Source organism: Salarias fasciatus, chromosome 15, assembly GCF_902148845.1.
Source record: "Salarias fasciatus chromosome 15, fSalaFa1.1, whole genome shotgun sequence".
Classification (NCBI taxonomy): domain Eukaryota; kingdom Metazoa; phylum Chordata; class Actinopteri; order Blenniiformes; family Blenniidae; genus Salarias; species Salarias fasciatus.
Window position 1 is genome coordinate 12,044,343 of NC_043759.1, and position 17,859 is coordinate 12,062,201.

General features: G+C 42.4%; 2 protein-coding genes and 1 long non-coding RNA gene across 3 annotated transcripts; 2 read left to right on the forward strand and 1 right to left on the reverse strand.

The window, feature by feature from the left end:
- Positions 1-234: 234 nt before the first annotated feature.
- On the forward strand, positions 235-10,936 carry LOC115402025 (uncharacterized). The gene is made up of 3 exons (XR_003933061.1): positions 235-245; positions 8,679-8,682; positions 10,654-10,936. It is a non-coding gene; the product is annotated as an uncharacterized LOC115402025 (long non-coding RNA).
- On the reverse strand, positions 375-9,356 carry zbtb2b (zinc finger and BTB domain containing 2b). The gene is made up of 3 exons (XM_030110440.1): positions 9,042-9,356; positions 5,606-5,786; positions 375-4,786 (listed from the first exon to the last, which is right to left on the reverse strand). The coding sequence occupies exons 2-3, from the start codon at positions 5,776-5,778 to the stop codon at positions 3,373-3,375; spliced, it is 1,587 nt and encodes a 528-aa protein (XP_029966300.1). The 5' UTR covers positions 5,779-5,786; positions 9,042-9,356; the 3' UTR covers positions 375-3,372.
- Positions 10,937-13,275: 2,339 nt separating the features above from the next.
- Positions 13,276-16,431, forward strand: dcph1 (damage control phosphatase 1). The gene is made up of 5 exons (XM_030110610.1): positions 13,276-13,406; positions 13,795-13,900; positions 13,984-14,225; positions 14,365-14,530; positions 14,752-16,431. Exons 1-5 carry the CDS (start codon positions 13,348-13,350, stop codon positions 15,532-15,534), a joined length of 1,356 nt encoding a protein of 451 aa, XP_029966470.1. The 5' UTR covers positions 13,276-13,347; the 3' UTR covers positions 15,535-16,431.
- Positions 16,432-17,859: the final 1,428 nt, after the last annotated feature.

Genomic DNA, 17,859 nt, shown 5'->3' on the forward strand with positions numbered 1-17,859 from the left:
CACTATATTAAGAATCCACAAAACTTAAATTTTTTTTAACTAATCATCTAATAAACAGCAATTGGATCCATTAGGTCCATTGCGTCAATGCATCATATTTTCCATAACAAACATCAATCCATTCCAATAAGACAGGACCACAGCCTAAAAGGGGGATTTTCTGCCCTCAATGGCTGTCTTCTGTTACTTTGGTGTTGACATTTTTTGCAAACCAGCAGTAATTTAAACCTCAGGAGTACAATACAGTGAAGTGTAAATTATATAACTGGTCATATTTTGGTATAGTTTGGTCACCTATCAAATAAAGTAAATTAAATACAGTTGTAAAATGAACCTTTCATGCTAATAATAAAAAAAAAAAATACAAAACATCTATAATTACAAAAAGACATTTTTTTTTTATTGTTCTTCATTGAAAAAAAAGTTTATACAGAAAAAATTAGTCACATTCCTGAGAACACAGGTTAATCACAGTAGATGTCAGATGGGGATTGAAGAGGAGAGTACACTCATATTCATGGGGCCGGGGTCCTCCTTTGCCCTGAAATTAATTTTGATAACCAACAGTGGACAGTATAGGCGAAACGCTCTCGTCTTCCTGAGATACAGACTCTTAAACACATACCCTTATGATCACCGTAGTACAACAGTGCTTTGTCTAAGGAACGATTATGACGAAGGCCAGACTCAGACTTTTCACAAAGCTGTGCGTGTTTGTGTAAATCAGTGTGATCCAAAGAAGTGACCGTGAGTAGGACAGCAGTGCTACCTGATCCAATACTTTTCTGCCATGTTAGATATTTACAGAGATTAGTTAACATTATGTGAGGTAAATGCGATGTCCTTTCATTCTATGGCAAACGGGTAACACAATTGGCAACCACACATTTACAACATGTTTCACTGCGATAGCTTTTTTTCCCTTTACCCGACGGCTCCATCTCGCTAGACGATAAGAAAAACTGCATCGGTCCGACAGCCGTCCAAAGTACAAAATATACACTTCAAAATTAAGCTGGTATCTGTAGTTTTTTGTTAAAACCTGCATCTAATGACGGAAGTATTAAGTGAGAGCTCTGTACAATAAACATACAACAGGTGGGTATCAGTATACTCACAACAGGTGGAAGCAGACCAGTAAAGCACAACAGAAAGTACACTTACATTGTCTGAAACAAATGCATACAGATTTGTGTTTGTGCAACAGCTGGATTGTATCTACAGTTACATATCTCTGGGAAAACGAATACCAGTATTATGTCCGAGAAAATGTTCAATTCTAAATTTTGGAGAAAGGAAGGAAAGAAAATTGGGGAATGAACAATTACAAAGGACTTTTTAAATGTGTAAAACCAAGGCAGAAGATGTCAAAATCACAACTAAAAAAAAGTTGCATTCATGCATGAAAGTTGCAAAAGTTGTCATTTGCGTTCTCACTTCTAAAAAATATTTGTAGGAAATGTTTTTTTTTTTTTGTATTCCGTGGTAAAAGGGAAAAAAGCTAAGTATTGCTGTCTGATATTTTTTTGTGATGCACAGAACAATAACTCGGACGTTTATCGTTTCGTCAATTTCTTATTTTCTGAAACACTCAAAAACATTTGGTCTTTGACGTGCCACTTTTTAAAAACAAAACAAAAAACAAAAAGTAGGAGAGCTATTGCCACTCGACATGTTTCAGTATGAATATATAGCACAATTTTCTAACTTCACATTTTTTTTTTCAACCTGCATTTAAAGATGTCTCACAAGTTGTCATCAGTAGTACAAAGAAAAAGACATCAGAGCACCATTTATACCTCTTCATCGTTTATCCTGATCTTTTAGAAACCAGGATCACACAATTCAAAACCTGATCACCTGAAGGGAAGGGGAAACATTCACACTTCCAGCATGTTCCATGAATGACAATGGCTGCAGACACTACTTTTTTTGGTATGGACAAGGCCCAAGAACTTACACAAGTAAAAGAATGTCTTAATAATACCAAAAAATAAAAAGTTTCCCTTTGCAGACGGTCAGTAAGAAGGTAAAATGGATTTATTCCTCCCATCCCTATTACTTATCCTAATCAAAAACTATTTGTACTCTCATAAACATATATATATCTGTGATAAATGCATTCTTTTTTTCTTACAATAGCAGTGTATATAAAATTAGAAAGCACATCAGACTAAATTTTAAAATTTTGGGGGGGGGGGGGTGGGTTTAGGCTAAATATACTGTATAAGACAAGATGCACAATAATGTACAGGACAGCCTGCCACTGGACTATGTTGTTTTTCTTTTGGAGGGGACATGTTGCTTCTTCAGTCAGTAACCAAACGGTTAAACAAGGCGTGGAATACACAATAACAGACGAGGAAAATGAAGCAGAAAGAAAGCGTCACAGCTGCAGCCGCTTCTGTTCACTCTGACTAACTCTCCGGGGCCAAAGACCAATTGTGCTTTAATACGGTGTGAAGGGAAGCAGACAGAAACCTTAATCACACTTTACACAGTCCACAAAACACAGAGCTAACAACCAAACTGTTACCCAGAAGGATGCTATAAATGGCTGTTATGTTTTGCGTCATTCATTCTGCTGAGTTATAACAACAGAAAGTTCATGGAAGACAAATGTTACTTAATGCATATCTAAAACATATTCAAATTAGATCACGGATTGTCTCATGTTAATGTGCTTTCAGAATGAACTGTACGTCTTCTACTGTGTGGGTCTATAAAAAGCGTATACTTTTTTTTTTTTCCTATACCAATCTAGCAAAAACCTCGTGTCACCAGGGGCCGTCTCACCCGGAACTGTCTCAACTTCCTCTTCCTTTTCTGCTGAAACACAGTCTGAGTCGCCTCACCACAACAGCAGCGCTCCTGCGTGTGGTGAGGCTGCATGTCAGAGCTCGAGAGCAATGCATATAAACAATCGAGTGAGGCTGGCATCAAGTCAGTTTAGACTGTGATTTATCTGGAACTTTTTAGTTAAAGCTGGGGGGGGGGGGGGGGGGGGGGTAAAATCTTCAAAACACTGCACAATAATAAAAACTAAATAAAGTTAATTCTAAATTGATTTGGAACCTCCGATATACAATCACAGGCCACTTATGAGAATTTGTTCAAATTAATGTTACACCTACAGGAGAACAGCCTTCACATACATTTTGCCTTTCCAAAAGGTAATTTCCCATTTATATCGATGTAAAGGCAAAGCTGATGGCGCGGCCGTTATCATGTAGCGCATTAGATTGTACAAATGTGCCTCATGAAGTGGAGTGTGAGTGTACAGACCCCAACAAACGTCACCCTTAGCTTGCCTGCTGCTCATAACTTAGATCATAAACATACATATCAAAAGCACAAAGAACAGTTTTGGCACTATTCTACGAGAATCCCATCAGTCTTTACAGGTTCTAACGGGGTGCCGGAGTTGGACAAATCAGAGCCTTCATCTTTGGAGAATTCTTCCGGCTGCAGCAGCGTGCCAGCCCCAGCGTTTCCCGGCAGCCCCGCCAGCCCCCCCTGGGTGAAGCACAGGTGCTTGATCACCTCGCTGGGACTGGAGAAGGTGGTGGCACAAATGTTACACTTGTAAGGTTTGGGCGAGCCCAGGAACATGGCCTCCATCTGGCTGCTGTCGTCTCCCGCCGCGCACAGCTCCATGCTCTGCCGGTCCACCATGGTGTAGGTGTCGGCCCCCTGGTTCAGGCACACGTGGCGGGCGGCCTGGTTGGCGCGGCAGAAGCTCTTGCCGCAGGCGCTGCATTTAAAGGGCTTGCCCGTGTGGATGTACATGTGCTCCCGCCAGTGGCTCTTCTGGATGAACTTGCGGCCGCAGGTGGAGCACTCGTACTTCCGCCTCTTCACCTCGCGGTCCAGGTCGGCGCTCTCCAGGTTGTCGATGTCCGCAATGTCCGACGGCGGCGGCGTGTCCGCTTGAGGGTTGAACCCCCCGACTCCCCAGCCGGAGGTGGACACCTCCGCCCGGGGGGAGTCCGAGTTGGTGCCCGAAACCGGGGTCTGCTCGCTGTCGCTGAGGATCTCAATTGCTGCCGCGGAAACGGGGGCGCCGGACCCAGCCTTGCTTCCCTGAGGGACGCCTTCCACTGCGGCGCTGTTTTCCGAAGCCGCTACGGGAGAGAGGGCGTCGCTGGACTCCGTCAGGGTCTGCTGGAGAGCCTGGGTGTGCTGCAGGAGGTGCTCTCGAAGCAAACTCCTCTGGTTGAAGCGGCTCCTGCACAGATGACAGGAGTAGTGCTTCCTGAAGGAGCTGCTCCTCTTCATTATGCTGGGCTTTACGTGGAGGATGGCCGTGGCCGGCGAGCCATCTGCACTCAGCAAATCCATCCCCCCCTCCTCCCCAGAAGGCTTAGGGCCGCTGGTGGAGGCCTCCTCCTCGGGGGGCGAGGAGTGCAGTTTGACTGGTAAAGAATTTGCGTAAGAAGTAACAGCTGGTGTGGACGGGAGCCTGCCCTCTGAGCCGACCTGCTCCGCCTCAAACGGCGGCGGGGAGAGCTGGCTCGGAGTGGACACGCTGCCCGACAGCGCCACCTGTTGGTCGGAGATCTGGATGCCATAGAGAGAGGTGGCGAGGTTGATGCTGTGCTCGGGGTGGGAGTACACCGTCTGGCTGGCCTCCTGCAGCAGGGGATAGGCATGCAGGAATCTGACCCCTTGCTCCAGCCGTGCGGGGTCGATCAGCTGGGGTGCCAGCTTGCCCGTGTACATCAGGTTGAGGAGGTAGCTGAAGATATCCGGCTGTATGTCGGCAGCCTTCAGGCGCACACAGTCACTAAAACACAAGCAGATCACAGTCAGCACAGAGTTAAGAGTTATATTATTCCCACATTATTGAAACACACATTATTGAAACAGATAACAGTTTCAGTTGCTAATCAGAAACGCATGTCGCTTCTTATGTGTTCCTCTTTTCGGTTCAGTGTTTTGTAAATATTTGTGAACTTGTCTACGTTAACATCTGCAGTTATTTTGAGATTGATATCATCATATCAATAGATATGCTTTGTATGTGTGTATGTGTGTATGTGTGTGTGTGTGTGTGTGTGTGTGTGTGTGTGTGTGTGTGTGTGTGTGTGTGTGTGTGTGTGTTCTACAGGTTTTCATTGGTCCTGAGGCTTTTATTTGACTTTCAAGGTTTATATTAAACCCCAACCTAAATGAAACTTTAAGGTTTGAATACATTAATGCTCTTTTTAGTTAAGTTTTTCTTGTGCTTTTGGGAGTGCACAGACTAACTATAAAGCTCATTTTACCTCTTCAGCAGTCTTAATGGACCTTTAAATGATCTGTCACATTCATCCAGCACACAGTAACACACCAGTGGTGTCATAACATATGCGAACACACCATTGAGAACTTGAAGTTTAGTGTCTTGCCCAAAGACAAGTTGATACAAGGACAGGACAAGAACATTAAAATTGACAAGACCACCATCTGAAATTCATGTAGATACCCTCAAGTCTTGCTTCTCTAACAATGGCAATTTTGATAAATGTGTTTTGTAGTAAATGAGCTTCGCTATACCATCTGATTAGGCTAACATAACATCATAACTTCAATCTCTGTTTGACCCACAATCCTGCGACTGTACCTGTCCTGGTGGATGAAGAGCATTCTGAAGTAGTTGGAGAAGGCGGCGAGGACGGCTTTGTGGGCTTTGAAGAAGACATCTCCAATAGCCACGGTGCAGTCGCACAGGAAGCCGAACTCCCTCTGAGAGTTAAGCTGTTGCAGCAGGATAAGACCATGGTTGGCCAACTCCATTCTTCAACCTGCATAAAGACGCACAAACACACACGCAAGCAGCAATGAGTTTCCTGTCTGGAAGCAGACCGGGACTCGCTGTGACCACAAAGAGTCGGGCTGACAGTAGTGATCTAACGACCTTGTAAAGCCCAACTCAACACAAGAGAGAAGAACCATTTCGTGACACTCGAGACAATTAGTCTGGTCCTAATACCACAGAAAATATGCTGATCTGGAAAACAAAACATTACAGTCTGACTGGTTCCTTGTATCATACTTCTGTGAATTTGGACATGTTTTGCAACAAACAAGCAAACATCGCTCCAGTCACACCCCGAGCATTGTTTTGGACCATACAAGTCAAAAATGAAACACAAGGTTGGCTTGTGCTGATGAAATGAAGAGAACTAGGCTTTAAATCAATGCGATCCCTGAGGCACTAATCTGTTAACAGCTGCGAGGGAAACACTCCGCAGCGCGATGGTTGACGTTCAGCACAAAATCTACTATCTCAAACTCGAGAGTTTTGCGTATTCTGCTGACCAGTGGGACCAAGTTTTGACCCCGAGGGTCACTAGAAGACTATCAGGGCTGCAGGCCATCACATGATCAGGGTTATGGGTGTCAACACACATTCCTGAGGCAGAACTGTTACTACTCCCCTCTCCAGACCAAAAAAACACAGTGCATTATCAGGGTGGGTCTGCTTTCTCCACCACTTTCACCACACGAGCACAGGAGCCAATGCATGGAGAGGCAGTATGGGATACTTAATCGATGTTTATTGTCTCAGCCGATGTTTAGTCGAATGGTTTGTCGGTCTATAAAAAACAAAACAAGTCACATTTTCGATAACGGTCATAGCTTTTTAACAAGACCGGGACTGCACAAGGGTTATTGGTTAGTGCTCACCTCACAGTTCAGTTTTGAGCTTTGTGTCATTCTGTGTGGAGTTTGCATGTTTTTCCTGCGCCGGGTAAATCGACACAGCTGTCTGTGTTGTGATAGACTGGACCTGCCGTCATTCATAGCCAGCTGGGATCAGCGCCAGCCCTCAAGTCAGATGGAGGGAGGGAGGGATGGATGGATATTTTAAGATTGTTGACTTTAGCCTCCCTTCAAAGAAGACAATCCACACCCAGAGTTTCCAGCAAAAAGACCTCTGAACTTCAGAGACGATCACCGTCCAGTCTGCACGCTTCCAGTGGACGGATTCAGGCTACAAGCTGACACTCACTTTCATAAGAGCTTCTGTCCAGCCACCCTCATACGATTTACACAGGACGTGAAGATGGAAGGTACTCGCTCCACTGCAGACAAACCAAGGTGGTGTGCAATTTTCCCACACTGTGCTTGGGCGATGTGCGATACTCACAGGTACAGTAACATGATGCTCTCTGTAGCTGGTTTAATTCTTGTGAATTTTATGTGTACTTCTCCCCCCCCCCCCCCCCCCCCCCCGCCCAACATAAGGATAGAGTACTTTGATTTGATGCGTCGACTTCTTGTGTCTGTTTTTTTGTCAATATGTGTTGAAAGTGTCCAAGAATTCCAATTTATTTGTATACGTGGGAATGTTTGTCATTTATTCTGAAATTATAGCATAAGCATCAGCAGTGGTACAACAGCTTCCAGTTAAGCAGAGGGAGGTCCTTTTTTTAAGATGATAAAAATTTGGAAGTATATTGCAAAGTAGTGCAAATTAAATCAAATATATCAAACACGACATTCATATTAAAAAAGTATGTGTCCTTGATTTGCTAAACACAGTTGTTAATAATGCAGGCTTGCTATTTTTATGAAAAATAAAGACCTGTTGCACCTTGTTAGAATGAGATGAAGTATATGTGATAATGATGCTGCTTTGGCCCAACAAAAAATGTTACAATCCAGGCATGTCTCCTTTGTGAATGGTCCTTGGTTAAGTTGTGGATAAGGAGTGGGCAACTAATCTTCCCAAAGGCTCACATGAGAGATTAGTACCATTGAAGGTCCAGTTTAAGTTAACTTGACTTTTGCATATTAAAAATGACCTTTTTACAAAAAGCTGGATTTGTTTAATAAACATTTTTGAACTACTGTTGTTCTGTGACTCTTATTATTATTTTCTAGCCTTTGGAAATCATGACTGCATTTTTCTAAATTTTAAGTTCAGCACATAGGTCATTAAAAACAATATTTTTCTCTATAAATATCTTTTTTCGTCCACTTTAAAACTGTGGCTGAACTTATCCAACATGTGATAATGATCAATAACATGAAAAATGTGATGATTTTATTTATCATATAGTATTTGATTCAAAATTTCCTGTGACACCCAGAGGGCCGGTCAAACTGAGATAAAAATGCCACATATGGTGTCCGGGCCTCATGATGTCCAAGTCTGTAGTAGCACTTGTAATGATCCAGATTTTCTCAGGTGTGTTACGCTCTAAGAAGTATGAGAAACGGGTAACTGACAAATTATGTAGTTCAAAAACAGTATAAACCCCTTGTAGTACCCTAAAGTACCCCTAGGGGTCCATGAACCACTGCTGTAGAGACATTGAGGGCCAATTCCTCTTGATATACTATTACAATGTCCCACTGTTGGGATTGCGTCTACCAAAATAACCTCTTTGGTCGTGCAAACTCAGAAAGCATGGTTCATCCAGATCAGCAACAGTTTTCAAAGTGTGCTCCTAAAGTGTTAACATTTAATATAATAAAACAGGATTTAATTCACACAATTGATTTTTCCCAGCATAAATTCACGCAATCCACTAAAATTATCAGCAGCCACATGTGTTAATCGATACTAACTTGTTTGCGGCGATATAGCACCGCCCCTGATGTGATGTAGACACGTGGAACAGCCACTTCCGCGCGGAGGAGCGTCTCTGTTATTCTGAAATAACGCCGTCCAAACCGCGCGTGAGAGACGTGCCGCGGGCAGGAAAAACGGTCCCCGGTCTCGAGCGGAAAAAGCAGCGGCGGCGACGAGACATAAAGCGGCCGCACAAGGCGCGCGCGACACGGGCGAGTCTGCACGGACCCCTGCCCTTGCCTCGGGTCCCTCTCGGTTCAACACACACACACACACACACACACACACACACACACGCACGCGGGGGGAGAGGGAGAGAGACGCAAAGGGGGATGGGGCTGGTCACGAACGCGGCGTTTCTTTTAACTTCCCCGTGACAAACACAGTTGGCCAAAAGCGCCCACGGGAAGCCCCCTAACGTTCCGAGCGCCCGGGACCGGGTACGCGCGCACGGCGATAAGCAGACAGAACGTACCTGCGCTCCGGTGGGAAACGGAGGAGTTTGCCGCGGCGCGGTTGTTTGTTTGTTACCGGAGACTCGTCCGTCCTCTCTGGGCTCGCAGCAGCTCGAACTGCTCCTTGTAAACGCAGCATTCGTTGGCGGAGGAGAGGGTCGTCCGTCGGTGTTTTCCGGTTAGGGGTTTTACGTTACAATCACATGACTGAGAGTAAAGAGAGGAGGGGGGGAAAACGCAGCGAAAAGACGACCGTTGAGCAAGGGGGCGGTGGAGTTAACGTTAATTTCCCGCACTGTGTAACCGCCGTGAGATCAGCCCCAGCCAGACCCAGTTTTATATGACAGCCGCCCGGCGAGCTGGAGCCCAAGCAGCCAACGGAAGCGGAGACCGAGTGGCGCTTTATCATTGTCTGGCTACCGTTAACGACAGACACACACACACGCACGCTTGATGTGCGTGTGAGAAATCCTTTCAGTGTGTTACTGCAGATAAACAAACTTTCACAATTTATTGGATGCAGATCAACAAGTAACAGAGACATGATTGTGCGAACATGTTTAAAGCTGATTTTTTATTTAGCTTTCTGTGTTATTGAAAAAATAATTTACAACAATTGTTACCACTATTAAAATCAATTACCACTGCTAATGTTGATTATGCCCCATAATACAAAGATAACACACTGACTCCTATTTCTGTTTGATTGTGGACACAGACAGGTTTTTAATTGCACCTTATGAGTCACTGAAGATTATATCAAAGAAACCCTGAATGATTACACTATAACATTTCTTAGAGTGCAGATGCTGGATTACGCTGAGAGTGAGCATGTTCTCTACACTTCCAGAGATCTCAATCGTTATAATAGATCTTACACATACCTTCTGTTCAATTTGGAAAAGGCATGGACAGTGGGTTATTTCATTATACTTGAGATTTTAGTATGCAAAAATATAACTTGCAAAACCTGTATCAATTTGATTGAATTATACATTATGTTTCAAAAACAAATTGCCATCATTTGTAAAGTGAAATAAGGTGAAACTGTCTTACTTTGAACTTTGTAAATGTCATTTGTAATAACTTGAGTTAAAGATAATTTGGACATTTTTATGTTAAAAAAAAAAACTTTACAGTCTAGCTTTATAAGCATGTTGTTTTCATTAGCAGGATGTAAATTGTGTAAATAAGGTAAAACTTTATCTCTGTGATTGTTACTTTTAACACTTATGTAGTAATTGATGTTGAATTGTGAACTGTATCTGAACCTTTGTGATGACTACTTAGTTGCTGATTAAATGTTAACTTAAATAGATAAAAGGTTATTGCATTTGTGTGCAACATTATGTTATCAATATTAGCAATACCATCATTATCAATGTCTGCAAGTATAAGTAGTGACGATACAGTACATTCAAATACATTTTTTATGGTACTGGTGTAATTTACTTGTTTGAACAAGTGGATTTCCAAAATAATCTTTGCTTCAGTCATCAGCTAAAAAGTAAATTGAAATATGTTTTAGTGACACGTTTTCCTTTTTTCAGCCCATATTTGTAACAACACTTATAATGTCTAATAATGTTTTATAATGTCGAATATAATGTCTCTAAATGCTAACTTGTATAGTGAAATAGAAAAATGCAGGTACAAAAATAAATGTTCAAGAAGACAGTACCAGCACAAAAGGGTAATATAGTCGTTTATGTAACTAATATAAGCTTCTCCACATTATAGAAGCATCATATAAGTATCATCCCACAAAAGTGAAACAAACAGAAGCATTCTGGCTTGGTTGATAGAAGTTCTGTCAATCGGAAAGTTGCATGGTCAATTCCCTATCTGTCGAAGTGTCCTTGAACAAGACACTGAACCCCAAACTGGATGGACTGAGCGCCTTGCATGGCAGCTGCCTCCATTGGTGTGTAAATGTGTGAATGGGTGAATGTGATTAGCAATGTAAAGTGCTTTGGGCTGTGGAAAAGTGCTATGTAAGTGAAAACCTCATCCCTTTCACAAGGTCATTACGAATATGGATGGCATTTTGTCACCAGATGTCGTCAGTGATTTGGTGGTTGTTCTCTCGAATTGGTTTCAAAACCCGCCACTGCAAAGTTAAATTTCAGCCTCAGGACAGGGAGGTCCCTGGATGACCAGGCTACACAGGTTGTAGGTCTTTGAAAAAGCTTGCATTGCTGGAGGGTTAATGGGCGGAATTTGTGTGTTAACTGAGATCTGAGACAAAAGGAGGGCCAGCATGTCTATGAGGCAAAGCTTGAAGACCTTAAAGTTTTATTTTTATTTTTTCAACCCATGCCTGACTTTGCCAACTAAATTTTCACGACATTAAAAATATAGATCTGAGGAGGTTCCAAATGTTTGCATTACGAAATATTACTAGAGACCACTGCTTGAGTATTAAATGGAAATGACAGAAGAACAAAGGCATGTTTGCTTTGCTGAATGATCACAGCATGGGGTTTATTGAATGGAGCAGATAGTGTGTTACCATTGTTTCATCATACTGTTTGGTCATGAACACCATTCCAATCAATAAAGTCTTAATGAATTATAAAGGAGGAGTATATATTGGAACCTACTAGACTTCCCAGTGCTTGTTTTTTTTTCTTTTTTTTTTTCTCAGAACTGCTGTTTCTAAAACATACAAGCTGGACTCTTCACATGACTGTTGTGTCACTGATTTCCATTAAATTGATTTGTCCTCCAGTAATCAATTTTCAAACTGGCAACACGTTCTGCATCGTAGGATTTCTGGCTTTTTAAAATAATCCAGTTCTTCCAAGGGAAAAACGTCTGTTGCATTTCCAAACAGCACATTTGCAGTGGCTCACATGAATATCCCCCATGCGTTGGTGCATGACGCGGCTGCTCGCGGAGCTGAAACGCCGTTTAAACAGGCCTTTAACGTTCACCGCCGCCCTCTTCCCCCCCACCGTTCCTGGCCTGTTTTGAAACCGGAGTGGTGAGTCACTCCTCGCTCGGTTTAGAAAAACAGATCCGGCCAGGCTGGGGCCCGGTGGGGGGAAGGGAGGCCGGCGGTGGATGAACACCGGAGGTGGACGCAGCTGGACTCCCACTCCCAGGGACCCCACATCCTGACAACGTGTTCCCATAGTGATCAGGACTGCTCCAAGAGGGGGGGAAACACCGCCGGGATCAGGCTCGTTTCTGCATCTTTACAAGAGCAATCCCATCTGCTGGCCACGATTTTGTTCATTTAATTTAAATTAAAACACATCTCTGTTTTAATCTGTTTTTTATTTTTATTTTTGGAGGACAGGCATTGCATGTTGAAATAACGCTCTCTCTCTCTCTCTCTCTCTCTCGCTCTCTCTCTCTCTCTCTCTCTCTCTCTCTCTCTCTCTCTCTCTCTCTCTCTCTCTCTGTTTGTGTTTGTGTGTGTGTGTGTATGCGCGCGTGGGATCCAGTTTAAAGCTTTTTCTAATTTTAAAAGGCGCTTCACGTTTTGCTAGTGTGTAGTTCAACATCTATTCAACATTTTATAATTTCCTCAATTATTCTTATGTTAAGGTCATAAATACGTGAGAGAATCATCCGCGAGCGTGCGTGTAAGCTATAAATTTTTAATTTAAAACACATGCAGAATATCAATGCCTACTTATTGATAGTTATAAAAGAACATGATTTGTTGTACTTTCGGCTAATTCGTGCATTAGTGTTCTTACTTACTTCATGAAATAACATCACAGAAGGCAGTATCAAGTACACGTTCTCTCATATTTCATTGATGCCTGATTCGTACATCCAACAGGAACTCATTAAAGATGCTTTCTTACTAAACCCACATTCAACCCCTCCCCCTTTCCCGCCAAAAAGCCTCAGGGGGTCCAATTCCGGGCGGATCAATGTCTCCATGACAACCGTTGCCCCGGACGACACGGGATGCTGAATACCGTGCGCAGTGCGACAGCGGCCACCACTTTGGCAAAAACTACAGCAAGATAATTGAACCTTTGAGTGACACATAAATCTGTAGACAAATGAAACACTTTCCAAAAAGACTCCTGAAACACTGACGACGATAGAGTTTACACTTTTAGCCGTTAGATGGCAGCATTGTATCCCTAGTCAAGCTTCAAACTCTCGAGCAATGAAAGATTTAAACATAAAAAGAGTACTTTTATGCATTTTTTGTGGCAGTATTAGATAATTTATTAGAACGCTTGTAGCAGGTTTATTTGTCATAAAGACTCGCCCTTCACGCTTGAACCCGTTTGTTCCTGCTGTGGGTGTTTCTGTTAATAAAGTTTTCATTTGAAGCGTCTCCCCCTTGCTACAATCATGGCGGTGGATCAAACTGTGGCCGTAGTTCCCCCTTCACTGTCTGCCAGAGTGGTCGGGTATGTTGACAGCTCATTTACCGACTTTATTTGGGTAGTTAATAATACAAGCAACCACACCGTTGCAATAGTGCAGCTACAAAACTTTACGCTTGTCGTGTTTAGACCAGCGTTAGCATTAGCATTAGCTATTTGCTACCTGAATCCTCAGTAATGGCTTAGGTTAATGCACATGCAGGTTTTTTTCTCTCGTTTTTACCCAGTTATACAGAGAGGGGACAAAAGCACGACTGCTTCATCGACAGTATAGTAGTAGACTTAGTTGCCTTGTCTTGGAAATATTTATTATATGGTGGCCTGACCTGTTGCATAATAACAGGTTAGCTTCCTGGTTAGCTGCTGCATTGTTACTGAATGTGAGTGTGATAGTATTTTCATTTCTCTGCAGGTCCTTTGCCTATTTGACCATTAAAGATCGATTGCCGACCATCCTGACTAAAGTTGTCGATACAATACATCGCAACAAAAACAAGTTTTTTGAAGAGTATGGAGAGGTAAGTTGAATAATCGTTTCTGATATATATGGCCCATTTGAATTCGATTTCATCCCCATTCCCAACTTTATTCCTCTCCCCAGGAGGGCATCCAGGCAGAGAAGAAAGCAATTTCTTTGCTGTCTAAGCTGAGGAATGAAGTGCAAACGGATAAGCCAGTGATAGAACTGACAGATGGCCTACAGGACACCAAGTCGTGGAACCAGTACCTACAGAGACAACAGAGTCTGCATGGGGACCAGGAGTCTGTCAGCTGGTTCAAGTCTCCATGGCTTTATGTGGAGTGTTACATGTATCGCAGGATACACGAAGCCATCCTACTCAAGTGAGTCCTTCTTGCATCTGTTGATGCTTGACACATTACACTAGAAACTTAGATAAATTTAAATAAACACAGAAGTATTCATTGTAATGATTTGTGTTCTGTTTAGTGCTTGACCTGGTTTGTTTCTTCTTTATTTCAGCCCTCCCATCAGTGACTACGATGTCTTCAATGAGGGAAAGACTCAAAGCTTTTTCGAGTCTCAGCAGGCTGTGATGATCCTATGTACATATTTAGAGGGCGTCACCAAGAACATAGAGGAACTCTCTCAACCCCAGCTGTTTGAGCATTTCAACAAACTACTGCAGGTGATTCATCCTCTTTCCTTTTTTATAGTTTCATTCATAAAAGATGGTTCTTTCTAAATTAAGTTTTCATTTGGCAATAGTGTGACAATTTTTAACTGAATTAAGACTTTTAATTTATTTTCCATATTATTCTGATGTTAGAAATTTTATTAAATTATATACACACAGTTTTCACAATTTTTTTTTTTTTTTTGCGCTTCATATAATTTTCCACTCTCCAGGTTTCTTTATGGGGAAACAAATGTGATCTGTCGATCTCCGCTGGCCAAGAGAACTCCCAGAAGGGCAGTCCAATAGAAGCTCTCAACAGCCTACAACCTTTTATCCTGGTGAATGACTCCGACATTATGTGGTCGACGCTCACGTCCGATCAGAGACCAGAGCAGTCAGGGAAAACCTATGCAGAGAGAGTTGACATCGTGTTAGACAATGCTGGTTTCGAGTTAGTTACTGACTTGGTCTTTGCAGACTTCTTGGTTTCTTCCGGCCTCGCACGTCAGATCCACTTCCATGGCAAGTGCATCCCGTGGTTTATCTCTGATGTTACAGCGAATGATTTTCAGTGGACCATCCGGCAGGCAATGGCAGCTAATCACAAGTGGATGTCCAAGTGTGGTGCCCAGTGGCAGAGCTATGTGAAAAAGGGTGTTTGGATCTATCACGATCATCCTTTCTGGACACAGCCCCATGAGTTTTGTGACATGGCCGCTGACGCTCCTGACCTGTATGCAACCCTGCAGAAGGCAGACCTGGTGCTGTTCAAAGGGGATCTGAACTACAGGAAGTTGACAGGGGACAGAGAATGGGACCACACGGTCAGCTTCAGCACCGCACTACGAGGCTTCGGTCCGGCACCACTGTGTAGTCTGAGGACCCTCAAAGCAAACGTCCAGGTGGGTCTGCAGCCGGGACAAGCGGAGAAGCTCACCTCTCAAGATCCCAGCTGGATGACAAACGGCAAGTACGCCGTCATCCAGTACTACAACCCAAAGTCAGAGGACTGAGACGGACCTGAGGACGGGGAATCAGAAGAACATCAAGTACCAGAAGCAGGAAATATTTTCAAGCCATAGAACAATTCTATTATTAACTTTTGGTATGTGGTTTCTGTGATTCTTATTGTCTGTTGGCACTTCATCAAGCTTGAGAACAGCACTGCACATTAACAGCAATATTTCTTTTTTTTTTTTTAATCTTTATAAAACTTGACATACTGTCATGATTGAACTGTTTACGTTGAAATTATGTAAACTCACCTAGAGGTACTTTATATTTACCAGTTTGGGAAGTGCGGGAAGACTTTGGTAGTTCACAGATGTTTCCTGAAAGTTGACATATCAGATTTAGCCTTTTGTTGGTCATCGCTAATGCTTCTGAATTAGGTCATAATGTTTACAATTTCATGCACATGCTGTATAATGAAAACTGCTTTAATGCTTTTTAAGAATCTAATCTAAAAATCCACACCTGTGCATGCAGCCGAAGAGGCGTAATGATATATTCAGTTTAACTTGGCTCAGGTTGTTTTACTGTGCACTCGGTGTCGTTGATATGTGTGCCTCGAAACAGGCGCTCAGTCATTTAAGATCACCTAACGCAGATCATAACAGCATCTAATGACTGTTGTCCTCACTTTGATAAACGGCCATTTGTTATTGGAGCAGTGTAATAATAACACTGATGACGTTTGTTGTTTTGTATAAAAAGGCAACTCAGACCTCTGTATCTTCATAGATAAAGGTGATATGTCTTTGTGCGCACTGTTATGTCACCTGAATCCTTATTGTCACTTTAAGTACTCCAGAGGTGATATTAACTGGATTCTTGTCAACGCTGCTGAGGGAAAGCTCATTATTTTTCATTAAGTTCTTTAATAAACCACTGCAGTGACTGGCCCTTTACCCTTCTCTGTCGTCCTTTACAAACAAGAAAGATGAGTTTGTGGCTGATAATGATCAGTTTTGAGTGTTGAATGCGGGACTTGACATTTTATTACTTTGTGATGAAAAATGTGCAATGGTGTCAAACTAACATCATTTGAATATCATTTTAAATGTAAAAAAAAAAGTAGCCAAATGCTTCAGTATATACACTCAAAATATTCGGTTATTCGATAGTTCAAATGTTCAGCCGTGGTTTGGCATGATGTCTTTATTTTACAACACTCGGTGACTGTTGACCTTTCATACGCTCAGGTCAGGTTGGACCTGGAGAAACAGTCAACAAAAGGAGCTGGAAATGCTGCAACATGTGCATTACAATTCTGGATGAGCTGACGAAACTGAATGGCATAATTTAGGCTGCCGGCATACTTTGTGTTAGGAAAATGAAGTCAATTACCGAAAGAAGCTTTCTATCTTGAGCCTTCGAAGGTGTTTCAGCAGTTTCCTTTCTCACCCTTCATTTCACCCGTTTATTAAGATAACCGTGTCTTCACTTCATCCCGGGGGAAATGCAAAAAATACATATCATCCGAGCTACTTGTTTTCCACTTGACCTGACATGTCCTGAAAATTGGGCTGTTTACTCGACAAAGATGTTGCACAGAGAGAAGAAAATGAAGGCTCTGTGCCAAATTTCAGGCTTTTGCTGAGTTAATGGCTGCATGTGATCATATTTCTCTTCATTAATTTTCCTCACAGTTGATGTTGTGCACCACGCTTAAGTCCCTAAAAGGCTGTAATTCAAATGGCCCTAATTATTATTTTTTTTTTCATAATTTCATCGTTTTAAATGTATTACCCAAAATTGCCCGAATAGCTATTTCCATCATGAATATTAATACACCGATGAATGCTTGAGAAGTATCCTTGTATTTTCAGTTTTTTATAAGTCTCTCAGCTCACAAGGTTGTTTTTTTCACCTTGGCGCCTGGTGCCACAACATTCAAGGACAGAATTAATCCCAAGAGATCGCAAACCTCAAACGTATGTGCTCTAAACACCAAGCCTTGATTCCCTACGACTGAAAAAGTAAAGTTTGTCCATACAGACGTTCATATGGGTGCTTAGTCCTTTTTTTAATTAAATACTACTATATAAAAAATAAGTATTTTTTGCCCACAAAACCATATCCTTGTCAGTGGAATTTGTCAACATAATTTTGGGTCATGCGGCATCAGGAGCATTAACGTATCGATCGATTCCTTCATTTGGTCCAGTTGTGTAATGGCTGGCTGTCAGAATGAGGTTTGACCTCCTGCTCTGTTTGCTGTGTTATGGTGACCTGGCACTTAAATACACCATGGTTATTGATCCGGCTGCATCTTTAACTTGTTTATCTTTTTTTTTTTTTAAAGAACCTTTCCACTGTTTTGCTTGTGTCCAACG